We start from the raw sequence: 12,714 nt of genomic DNA, 5'->3' as shown, positions 1-12,714 counted from the left end.
ATACACAAAAGTATGACACAAAACTGTTCACAGTAACTAGACAAACCTGATGCGATGTGCAGTAGTTTTATTAGCGGGATGCACAATGATTGTGCTGTGATAGTGCTCTGAAGGGGGGGTGACTTAATACACAGAACAAAGGGAGGGAAGGTTCAGAGCGTCAGAATCAAAAATGAAACATATAAAACATGTTAAGAAGTGTAATACTCCCTCTTTCACTTGGATGGACAACAGATTTAATCATCTTTATAATAATAAGAATAAGAATAAGTATTGTCAAATATCAGATAGTGATTAAGTTCCATATTGGACCACCTCTACTTTTACCGTAGTTCTGAATAATGTGAGTGTACTTTGCACATATTGCTTTTGCAGTGTAGTGACTGTGGTGTTTGACCAGAAGAGGGCGCTCCTGAGCAGTCAGACATGGTGCTTGTCATTGTTTTATTAAAGCCTGTCAAAGTGCTCACTTCCTCTTGCACGATCTGTCCATGAATGAATCTATCATTTCCAATAGACTGTGGCACATTGGTTAGACTCCTCGCAGCGAGATGGTTCCTGGTTCGATTCCCAGACTGTGTGGGATGACTGAGGGATTACACCCTCTTGTCTGCCTATGTCTGAGTTTTCTAAATCATACACAGTAGACTAATCCTCCAGCTAGGTACTGCGAATCTCCTGTCTAAAATGATAGTTTCAAGGCACTGGCCCATTCCAACATAACACAACTGTGTGTGTACTGTGTACATAAGGGTACATACGGCAAAAAGAAAGGTTTAGAAAAAAACGAGGACACAGCAAAAATAAGCATCAGTGGGAGTGGAGAATTCAACCATCAACCTTCAAAGTAATGAATGAAAGTTTCTCCATTTGATACCAGTTCATACGGATGGTGCACCAGGAGGAACTGTATGTAAGTTTTGATTTTAAATTTCATCAGACAGCAGAATGAACTTCATGAGTCTCTCATTTGAATTGCCAGTTTCAATGCAGAAATCCTCTTAGTTTAAACTCTCTGACCTGAATGGGCCCCAGCACCTGCAGCCACTAATGAATCTGTGCTAGTGCAGCCTCTGCAGCTCAGAGAGAGAATTCTGCCTGTCCAAATACTGAGAATCTTGAAATGAGAAACTCAGAGGTGTCCTCTTTCTACAGGTTAAAGTTAAATGCCTTAGCACACTGTTATCAGATCTGTTATTGGTGGTTTTCAGATTGTACAATGTGATGTCATACTCCCAGATGGGGGGCAAGGGCAAGTTTTCCCTGTTGATCACATTGTTCTTTACCCTGAAGTATCAAAAAGGTAAATTCACAATTGCTGAACATAGTATTTTCAAATATTCACCAAACCTAAGAACTCATGCTATTGCAACATAATTTTGCATTCAAGCAATATTCATTTTAGCTGCCCCCCATGTGTATTCATCAGTATTGGCCTGTAGAATGTGGGGTGTCATCTGAAACCCAGCAAGAATGTTGCGTCCTCTCAGACAGAAAACACTGTGTTTCCACCCTGTGATGTTACTCTAACATGTGTGAATGAAACAAAACACAACTCCAGTTCTGTTTGCTGAGGAAGTAATGACATTCTAAAATATCTTAAAAATTACAAGAGTCAATGTCACATAATACAGGGAATTTAAGTAGTGATTGTAGTACCTTATTAGAACAACTTGCATACAGTTCATTTAATTTAATTGACTGAAATACAGAATCATTTTTCAGAGTAAAAACAAAAAAGTGATGACCAAAAGCACAAAGAACAACAAAGGAAAATAACATGCTGTCAAAAAAATAGACCAAAGCAATGCTGCACTTTTTCATAACACATTTACAAAGAAATCTTATTTTATTCAAGTTATGGATTTAGTTAAAGAAGACATATTGTTCTTGTGTGTGATTTATAGTTATAATCTATGACACATGTGGATCATTATTTTAAAATTTGAACATTTTCTATCACAATATACATCTAAAATGAAAACAAGTGTGATGATGTGAAAATGGGAGTTGCTTGACAAAATGGCATCTTGAAATGAAGTAATTAAAGATTAATCAAACACACACAAATCACTGCAAATACAACCTCAGTTGAGTCAGTGCGGACAGGAAACAACTATAACATGGTTAAAGATTGAAAAGTAAATTTTGCAGAATAGGTCTTTAAGTAAAGATAATCATTTAACTTAATCTTGACTTAAGTGTCATTTTGGTGAAAAGATAAACTCAAATTGCTGGTGTGCGCTGGGCTGGGCGGTGCTCAGAGAAGCTGGAGGCCTGTGATGAAATCTGACCGTGGTTTGTTTGATAAGAACATAATGGGATTAAGAATGGGATTTATAATGGGATTAATGAGGCTGTCCGGAGTCAAAGGCCCACGGCTCCAGGCGGTGAGAGGGGGAGGGAGAGAGAGAGGAGGAGGGGGGAGAGAGTAGGGTAATGAAGCGCATCTCCACATACACAATGGCATACAGCTAATCTCAGGCTGTGGGAGAAAAAATAATTACAACGTAGTCATGGCATGTGTAGGAATGTCACAATATGAATTTTTTATTTTACAAATATTGTAAGAAGAAACATCAAACCTTTTCTGAGCTGTATCAGCACAAATATAAGAGCACATAGATTAGTATATGCGCACAGACCACTGAAGGATCACACACATATAACACACATGGGAATAGAAAAGAACGTACTACCATTTCATGCTGAAAATCACTGCTGAAAGCTAAGAGCTAATGTGGTAAGTAATGACTACAAGACCTATAACTGTATCAGAAACTTTATAAACCACCATCATTATCATTTCACAGAATCTTTTGTTTAATATGGTCTTTTTGGCCTTAAACAACTGTGTTAAGGATATTGGTTAGCACATAGCTGGACAGCCTCCGCAGTGTCTTTCAGTGTCTTTGGAAAAATGAATAATCTAAGAAAATCGTGATGAAAATGTTTTGACATATTGCACATCCAAACTCTGGCCCCTGTTCTGGCTCCAGATTTCACAGATCATAGCAGCGGTATCATCTCTGTAGTTTTGTCTTTAGTCCTCTCTCTAAAGAACACTGAGGACCATGAGGCGCCCTCCTCATGTTATCTTTGGTCCCTGGCTCCATAGCACCTCCTCTAGGTGCTCAGGGCCTTCACCAGGTCACGTCGATGTTGACGTCAGACAGACACTGGGCCAGGTGACTGTCCCGCTCCAGCTGAGAGAGTCTGCAAAGAGAACAGGCTCACAGCTGGAGTACTGATGGGAACATAAACAGCACACTGATTTCTAACCACTGCCACTTAAAACAAAACAAAAATGCTTGAGGTTTGGCTGTAGACCTCTCCTTTGGATAGACCCATATAATCACTGACCATTACAAATGATGGAATCTTGATCTCAACTGAAATTTGATTAACTGGACTCTATTAAAAATGACTCATTATTTACCAGCATTATAAGAAGCTGGGAGTGAACTGTAAATGTATTCTGCATTGTGCACAGACGTGGACAAAACTGTTGGTACCACTCTGTTGGTTTTTCTTTCATTGCCAATCATCACTGAAATAACTTGAAACTGGTAAAAGCAATAATAAATAAAAAATGACTGAAAATTGTCCAACAGAAATCAAACATTGTTTTTCACCTGTGGTTCAACAGAATCATTAGAAAAAACTAAATAATGAAACTGGCCTGGACAAAAATGATGGTTCCTTTAACTTAGTATTTTGTTACACAACAAGGCAAACTCTGCAAACAAATGATTTCTGTAACTGTCAATGAGACATGTAACTATACTGAAATCACATGTGACTGTGCTGAAATCACATGTGATTTGTAATGAGCTGCTGGAGATTCCACATGTGTGCTGTGGACTCCAGACTGATCTCAAAACTTCGTAAAATCACAATGTGTAGTTGCTCTGAGCTCTGTGTACTTACCCTGGAGGGAAGACCAGCAGGCACATGGGGCAGCTCGCCAACAGCTCCTCTGTCCCTCCTGTCCCTCCTGTCTCCTGTCCGCCTGTCCCGCCTGTCCCGCCTGTCCCGCCTGTCCCGCCTGTCCCGCCTGTCCCGCCTGTCCCGCCTGTCCCGCCTGTCCCGCGTATCCTCTCTGTCGACTCTGTACACATCATCTCAGTCCTCTCCATCTGTCTGGTCCCCTCTGTCCAGGAGGGTCGTGTTTTACCCGTCCCTCCTGCCTCTTTAGTCCATCCTCTTCCCCCTGTCCCTCCTTGTGCCCCCTCCGTCCTCCATGTCCCCTCTGTTACTCCCGCTCCCCCGCAACATCTTGTTCCCTTCATCCCCTCCATCATTCCTGTCCCCTCTGTCCCCCTCTCTGTCCTCTCTGTCCTCTCTGTCCTCTCTGTCCTCTCTGTCCTCTCTGTCCTCTCTGTCCTCTCTGTCCTCTCTGGTGTCCCTCTGCCCCTTCGGCTTTGTGGCAGCAGGGCTTTAGGTGCGCAGGTCTCCCTTTGCTGGTTTAAAGGTGCCACATCAGCAGTGTGGGGGGGCAAGGCTGTATGCTCCTGGCTATCCAAACTATCCACGTTTAGGTGAGATGTGGGACATGACTGGACAGAGGAGTAGGGCTCTGGAAAGGGGGAGATCTCATCAGTAAGGCCCCAGTGTGCAGGGGCAGGACAGACAGGGGGGCCCTGAAACGGACAGAGTCAAAACTAAAAACCTCAGAATGTATTTTGTATTGTTTAAAGATTGTGCTTGTATCTGCTGTATACTTCTAATCTCTAACATCCATGAAGCATTACGTTATAATTTGGATATTTTAAATCACTATTTAGTCTAAAACAACTTAATAATAGAAACAAATCCACTTATTTCTGGGTTGGAAAATTGCGGAGCCCAGTAAGGTATTAGGAGCCAATTCCTGCCTGCCTCTTACAGTACACCACTGTAAACGTCATCACAACAAAGTGCCGCATGCTGTCAGCCCCAAGTATGGATAACTGCACATCACAATAGTGAGCACTGTGCTTTTTTTTGTGCCAAAAATGACCGAATCCTACGTGTATCACAAATTAAGAAAGTACAATTGGAGAACAAAGTGTGTACGTCACAGAAGGCATCTCAAAACATGAGAATAAATATTACTCAAACATGCATGAATCATTCCAAATACAACTTTGAGTGAGTAAATGAGAAGGGAAACAAAGATAATAAGGCTAAAAGCTCTAAAAACTGCTTTTGCACAATATGTCTTTCTGTTCAGTCATTTCTTCTTCCAAAGGTTTTGTCTGCTCCAAACCACATGTACTTCCTGACACAGGGCTAGATGTGACATTTCCATTAAAAAGACCCAAGTTAATCCTTTACCTAGATCATGATTTGATTAAAATGAGATTAAATGCACAGCTCAACTTAATTATGTTCTATGCTAAAGACAACAGTAATTGAATGCACTTGCCCTTAGCAGACATGTAGTATAATGTTTTAAGCCCGTCACACTATACAGGATCATTTGCCCGATTTAGGACATGATTTGCTTCTCCCCGACTTGAGGGAGGTGTGACCTGACCCAGATTTCCATATGTAATTTTGAATCTTTTGCTCTTGTGACTCTGAGCTGCTCTTTCATGTCATAACAGTAAAACTCATCAATTCATTAGAAAGTGTCCTCTGCAAATAATGAGCCGCAGTCCCCAAAACAGCATGGATCCTGTTTGAAGAGTTTTTGAAGTAAAAAGGAGAGAGCAGTAACTCATGTGTGTCCGTTTACATCCGTGCAGTAAGAGGCAGTCTACTGCAGATTAGCGACAGTAAACACAACGCTACTTCCTGTGTACCTTATCATCAGCTTTCTGTGCATTAAAAGTATTTATCTGAAGTAGTGTACCACATTTCACAAATCATAACAATTTTGACCTGCATCTAAATTACAAGTGCAATACTCTGATATTTAGAACATTTTTGGAGTCTTAAAGTGAGAGGTTTTATTATAGGCAGGAACCAGCTGACCTGGTTTTAACAGTTATGATAATTTCCAACTTTTAGCTTGTAGCGTGTGGTCTCTTTAGTCATTGTGCTTGGGGATCGTAAGATTTAAAATCTCATACTATTGTCCTCGTGTCTGCAGTCTAGGCATTTTATTGAATATTTTTAAATCCTGTAGTGTGCAGCAGGCTTAACTCTCTAAAACACTGATACCATCTGACATTGTGGATAGTTTTTCTAGTATTGATTTGTATTCGAGTATCGACTGTGACTATGATGATGTTGTGTGCATCTTACATCAGCAGAGGGAGGGGGCAGCTCAGGCACCTGTCCCTGGAGCTCCTGTAGGATCCAGCCCAAGGTCAGTGCCCACAGTCTGTCCACTCCAGAGCAGAGGGGGACCGGAGCAGTGGCAGGAGCAGTGGCAGGGGCAGCAGGGAGCAGAGGGCTGGAGAACAACAACAAATAATTGCGGCAATCATTTGCAACAGAGGCTACTGTTGTCTATTCTTTTGGAGGTGTTCAGATTAGAGACAGACCAATTTATCCATTTGCTGATATATCTGGCTGATATTTGTACTTTTAAGCATATCAGCTATCGGCCTTAAATCTCCAGCACAGGCTGATATTTAGCTTTAGCTGATCTTCAAAGCCTTGTTTGAACACTTTATTGCAAGGAAATAAGTGCATAAAATGTGACTGCACAGCTCTTTTAAAGGTTTCGGGTCCACAAATATGAAAAAATAGGACTGTTGTCATGTTGATTAACAATTTAAAACAAAAAAGTATATTTTTCAATGGGAAAAAAAAAATTCCTCAAAATATTCCATACAACAGTAAGTTGAAACTCTGAGTAGATAACATAGTATTCTCACAAGAAATATGTAAGGTAAATTCACAAATGCTGAACATAACACAACACAAATCTTCATCTATAATAGTAATAATTTGGGCCTGCTGCCCCGTCTGTATAAAAGAACTGGCCCATAGAATGTTGGGATCTGAAAGACAGTAACACAACAGAGCTAACTTTGCCCAAATATATATGGAATGAGAAAAATGTCTGAACTGGAGGGCAAGTGTAAAATCTATCTGAGAATTATACTAAATATACTGGAGTTATATTAACATGAGGATAATACACAGTACTTTGCATGGAGCTGTGCGCAGCAGCAGCAGTAGCAGGCTCCCCGGGGCGGCTCTTACCCTGCAGCCTGCAGCGGGGCTTCTCCCTCTGACAGCGGCCTCACACTCCGCTCTTTCCCCGGGCAGAGCAGTTCCGGATCCGCGCAGGACTTCTTTCGTTTGAGCTTCAGTTTGGGATGTAGCTGGTTCATTTTCAGCGCTCCACATCGCGGATTTGTGGCGCGCACTTCGCTGTAGGGGCGGAACCTTTGAGTGCGTCACATCCGCCCCGGACTTCCTATTTAAAAAGTGGCGCCAAGCAACTTGGCACACGTGTGTTCTGCTACAATCTAATACTACAAAGTCTGCTATTACTACTACAAAGTCCCAAACTGATACAGTCAGCTCAGAAACACACTTAAGCCCCGCCAACCTTTCCTGCTGTTGTTTGGTAATGGTGTCTAGTCTGACCTGTCAGTTTGGTCATGTGTCAGTAGGGAGATGTCCGTGGCTTATGCGTGATGTTTGGAGTTGTCTGGAGGTATTTGGTGGTGTCAGGAGGTGTCTGGAGGTGTCTGGAGGTGTCTGGAGTTGTCTGGTGGTGGCTGGAGTTGTCTGGGTAGGTGGACTGGTAACGGCGTTGGTTTTGTTGGTTGGTGTGTGTGGTTGGTTGGTTGTTTTTGATATTGAAACAAATTAAACTTTTACTCATCTTTGTATCCGCTCTAAACTAAAATTGTAACTTACGTTTTAGAGGTCTCATATCACCGCAGAAGACGTGTTCTAGCCGCGCAACCATTTCACAGTGGGATTGGTGAGTCTGTTTGTCTGTTTACCGAGTTGTTAGCATTAGCAACTTATGCCGCTAGCATCTTGCACTTGTTTGTTTCACCTGCCGATTTTTCATTCATATGCAAATGTCGCCAGTTGCAGGCCATTGTTCCACCCGATATTGGTTGACTGATGCATTTAAAAGTCATTTTTAAGACTATCTGATTTCGACTCAAGTGCAATTTGTTAGTGTTTGTTGTGTTTATTATATTAATGAAACGGACTTTTATAGAGAAAATATTATTGAATGTGCACTCTGTAAATAATTGTGTATACACTGAGATTGAGATTTATTGACTGAGATTAATTAATTGAAATGTGTATATAGCTAGCTAATTGAATCATTCCATTACTTACGGTCCTGTCTGTTACCATACAGGCCAGGTGTGCCCCACTGGGTGCAAACCCCCCTTCAATGGCGAGCTAGAACAGCTCATGAACCTACGTGAACCATATCATCGTTACCATCACTACCATCATCCCTTCTGCGGTCTGGTAGGAGGCTGTACAGCCAGTCGCTCCCCAGCCAGTTTCTACCCACTACTCGCTCCTAGTACTGTTTTTGCGCTTAAGGACAATTCTGGACTCTCATACTCACTACTACCTTGTGGAAAGCGAGTTGGTGACGGTACTACTATTGCAGTAAGCGTGTTGGGGAAAACAATCACTGGACTGTACTGTTAACTCTTTTTATATGGTTACACATTCATTATAAGGAAATCTGTAAATGTACCTCAATATTACTGGTATCAAGCTTGATCCCTAAATCTGCAGAATTGTAAATATTGTTTTTGTTGTTCACTATAAGCACTGTTAATACATGGCACCAGCCACTAAATCATAATTTCTGACTCCGTATTATTCTGTCACGCACCTCTCAGAGCCGATACCTTCTTCTGATCTAGCCTACAATAATATTTCCTTTTGGCAAGCATCATCATATATGCTACATTAGTGTATTAAGGTTAAAAATAGGGTGAGAGAGGCTCACATTTAAGGTAGAAGGAGGGGGGAGGTGGGGTTTCAAGAGGGGTGACAACATTCAAGATGGACTGGACCACCCTGTTCACCTTCTGGTCCTGTTGAAGGTAAAATGCAATTCTTATGTTGATTAACCTTGTTTCAAAACTTTCCATGTCTAATTTTGTTCTTTTCTTTCCTCAAGTTGCACAAACACAACTCACTTGTATGGCAGGGTAAGAGGTAGGGTCAGACAGTAACACTGTGCCCACACAGACATTGGGAGAGCGTGGGAACTGCACACAGGAAGGCCCCATCCACTACAGAAGTGAAACCCGGGACCTGCTTTCTGTGGGCTAACTTAGTGCTGCACATAATGTTCTGTCTAGTACAACTGGAGGTTTAGAAACACAAAATGTTTTCAGATAGTGGCATTCTTAAACAAGTAAACCCACTAAGTTTGAAGTGACTAACCATTGGATTCATCAGGTTTGGCGTGTCTGCAAATGTTTTGCTTAACTGAAATGTGAGTTTAATTTGAGTGACTAACCTTTTATTATGCCTGTTTTTTATGCTCGTTTGTGTATGAAAATGTGATAATCTGTTTGATTTTTCAGGATTTGTGGCTGTAATTTCTGTGCATATCTGTTTTGACTAACTACTAACGCACTACAAACACTGGGCGGTGGGTTTAATCCAGCCATAAAGGGGCAGTATGTCCCCTTTGTGCCAGTCCCCAGCCTGGACAAATGGAGAGGGTTGCTTCGGCATAAAACCTACCTCTGGTTTTTGTCTAACTTTCATTTGATTTCTCTGTAAAATTTATGAACAGCACATCTATTTGTGGGACTTAGCAAACTTGTTCCTTCCACAAGTTACACTTGTCAATAACAAAACAAATAGAAGTAAAAAAAAAAAAAAGTAGGGAGGTGTAGAGAGGGAGAATACCTTTTTCTCACATGCAGGTTCACAGGACTTAAATCGACTGGTGTTTCCCTGGATCCTCTGCTTCTGATCCATTTTAGATCCACATCATCAGAGCTCCGCTAAGTGCTGTTCCGCCAAAGCCTCATGTCCTCCTCGCATGACTTTTCTGTTTGGCTCTTTTACTAAGGATGCACAGATGGATCCATACACTGCAACTTCATTTTATTTTATTATTATAATTTTTTTACTATCTTTCAGCAGTAAAATGCATTTCAATAAACTAAAACTCATTCTACAATAAAACATATTTTTGCTGTTTTAGTCACATTACTGCAGGTAACATTGCCATCAGATGGAATGAGTTCAAATCAGGAAAAATGCAGTAAAATCTCTGAAAGAAGGGGATTTGGAATACAACTGGACATTCCTCTGAAAATGTTTCAGCATGTGTATTAATTTATGTAGGCTGATGATCATCTTACAGAATACATTCAGCCTTCATTATTCACACGTTTTAATGCATGCCACCTAAAAACACCTGAATACTCTGGAAGAGTGCTACAAAGTGGTGTTTGGTGGAAGGATCCTGGGAATTGAGAAATGCCCTACAAGAATCAGTGTGTAACATGTGATTCACTTACAGATTTTGTGAGGGAACTTCAGGGGGCACTATATTAAAAGGGAACTTCTGGAGGCAGGTAGATCAACATCTTGCAGACGATGAGGGATGCTGGGTGATGTTAATTATTGAAATCGATCAGGTACAATTTATTTTGATGTTTGTGCAGCTAACAGTAAAACGGTAAATGCTTTGTTATTCTCACTTTATTTAGTTTCAGTAATTAAGTGGTTATCAAAATTTCCTTCAGCCAAAATCATTTGGAGTGGGGATTTTAATACTGTAATGGAGACAGGGTGGATAGATTTTCCCCAAAAGACCAAAAGTCAAATGAACACATGCAACAGAATGAACTTGATTGACATTTGGAGATATAAAAACCCAGACACGAAAATGTGGAACACCACAGACATGTCCTTACAGTCACAATTAGACTTCTCAGCAAATGTTAATAATGTGGAAACAACAGAAATGACACCTACCGTATTCTTGGACCGCAAAGCAATTACTGTTGAAATAACTGTCTCATCCAAAAGGCCAAGATAGAATATGGATTACTTGAAATTCAATAAAACCCTAATCAATGGAGACTTCCTTAAACAAATGGGTAAACGTATTGAAAAACTATGGAGAATAGCTGCTATGACACTGTTATGGGAAGTCTTATGAACTGATGAAATCTTGTTGGTCATTTTATTTTGCAAAAAAAATGTCTAAAGCAAAAAAGGAAAATGAACTGCAAATTGTTACTAAAATGATGGAATTGGTTGAAAAAGTAATCTCAACTGAGGATGAGCAAACAGAACTTGAAGTACGTAATTAAACATGAAGAAATCTCAAAAAGTGCTTAAATTTGAAGTAGAAGAAAATGGCTAGAACAAGGAGAAAAATGCGCTAAATACTTCTTTAAACTGGAAAAAAGAAACTTTAAAATGTCCTTGATAAGTAAACTTAAAATCAGTGATAATGTTTCCCAAGGTGATAAGTTCATTGCAAACTGTGGCCAGTAAATTGTACACGGGGGAAATGCTTGATGAAAATAAACTGGATTTGTAAAAACTGGAAACTGTCACGCTGTTAAACAATAACACCAAAATATTTGCATCAGTCTTTGCCAAGAGTCTTAAGTCAGGACTGGAGGTACTCACTGTTGAAGAACTGTCAGGGACAAAAAAACGGCCCAGCTCCTGTTTTTAGTCTCTTGTCCAAGATCACAAACGACAGGGTTTTATCTAAGGCACTTTACAGGTGCAGTCTACTGCTGCTACCAACTATCAATTAGGGAATTTGTGAAAGCCCATTTCCACTAATAAATCCATATGAAGAAGTGCTGTTGTGAGTATTGTTTTTTTATTGTATTGAAGTGTCCAGCGTGCAGGAAGCACACACTAACGCTTGACATTCAAAGACTAATAAATACATAACAGATCTAGAAAGAATACAGATCTGTTTGTTAATTATGCAACAGGGCTGCAAGTAAAGTTCACCTCAGCACTGTCAGTGACCATTTCCATCAGACTGTTTCTAATACAGATTAAAATATGTTGAGTGAAGGTCCTGGTCAGGAAGCACCGAGGAATAAAGTGCATTGTGGGTAGAAATCAGGTGAGAAACACAATCAGTGACAGCATGTCTGAGGACTGCTGCTGGGCTTGTTTTAGTGAGGTCTTTTAGCTCTGTAAAGTCACAAAGTCAAGTGAAATCAAAAGGAATTGAGTAGAATACAAAAGAGGCAGCCTCGTGCCATGGCTCCTGATGAATGAATGAATTAGGGTGAAGTAAACTCTTACCATTTTTCAGCTTTATCTGGGGGATATTATTTTCAGAGTCTTTCAGAAAAAAAAAAATCAGGGTTTTAATTTAGCCCCTTTTGCTCTTTAAATTTTAAACAAATATTTTATTTTAATCTCAATTAGATGTTGCAATCTCATAAATATGAGTTTTGAAAGTTGAGTCTGATGTCTCAGACTTGACTAAGTGAGAATAAAGGGAGCACTGTCGAGCTCTAGAAGAAGGAGTGAAGGCCCTGTGTGGCTCCTGTGTGAGAAACCAACACTTGCTAATTAAAACTGCAGCCACACAAACACATCATATGATGAAAACTATAATACATTGATTTAATTTAGATCTTTTCCTGTAATAAAACAGACTTAATATTCAATGTATTCTTAATGTTATGTAATGTATTTACAACTAAATCTTCAGCATCTGTTCAATACTTGCCTCATCCAGTCTTGTCTTCTTTAAAAAACTGATTGATTGATTGATTGATTGATTGACACTGATTACAGTTGCATTTGCATGTTCTGTTTTAA

At 40.2% G+C, this 12,714-nt stretch overlaps 1 protein-coding gene across 1 annotated transcript; it reads right to left on the bottom strand.

Annotated features, from left to right (window-relative positions):
• Window positions 1–3,143: 3,143 nt before the first annotated feature.
• si:ch73-70k4.1 (translation initiation factor IF-2) lies at window positions 3,144–7,317 on the bottom strand. The gene is made up of 4 exons (XM_055165950.1): window positions 7,144–7,317; window positions 6,235–6,385; window positions 3,931–4,643; window positions 3,144–3,216 (listed from the first exon to the last, which is right to left on the bottom strand). The coding sequence occupies exons 1-4, from the start codon at window positions 7,272–7,274 to the stop codon at window positions 3,144–3,146; spliced, it is 1,068 nt and encodes a 355-aa protein (XP_055021925.1). The 5' UTR covers window positions 7,275–7,317.
• Window positions 7,318–12,714: the final 5,397 nt, after the last annotated feature.

Source organism: Boleophthalmus pectinirostris, unplaced genomic scaffold (genome assembly GCF_026225935.1).
Source record: "Boleophthalmus pectinirostris isolate CB_2022bp ecotype Guang Dong unplaced genomic scaffold, ASM2622593v1 HiC_scaffold_8, whole genome shotgun sequence".
Classification (NCBI taxonomy): Eukaryota; Metazoa; Chordata; class Actinopteri; order Gobiiformes; family Gobiidae; genus Boleophthalmus; species Boleophthalmus pectinirostris.
This window is presented reverse-complemented; position numbering and strand designations above follow the sequence as displayed.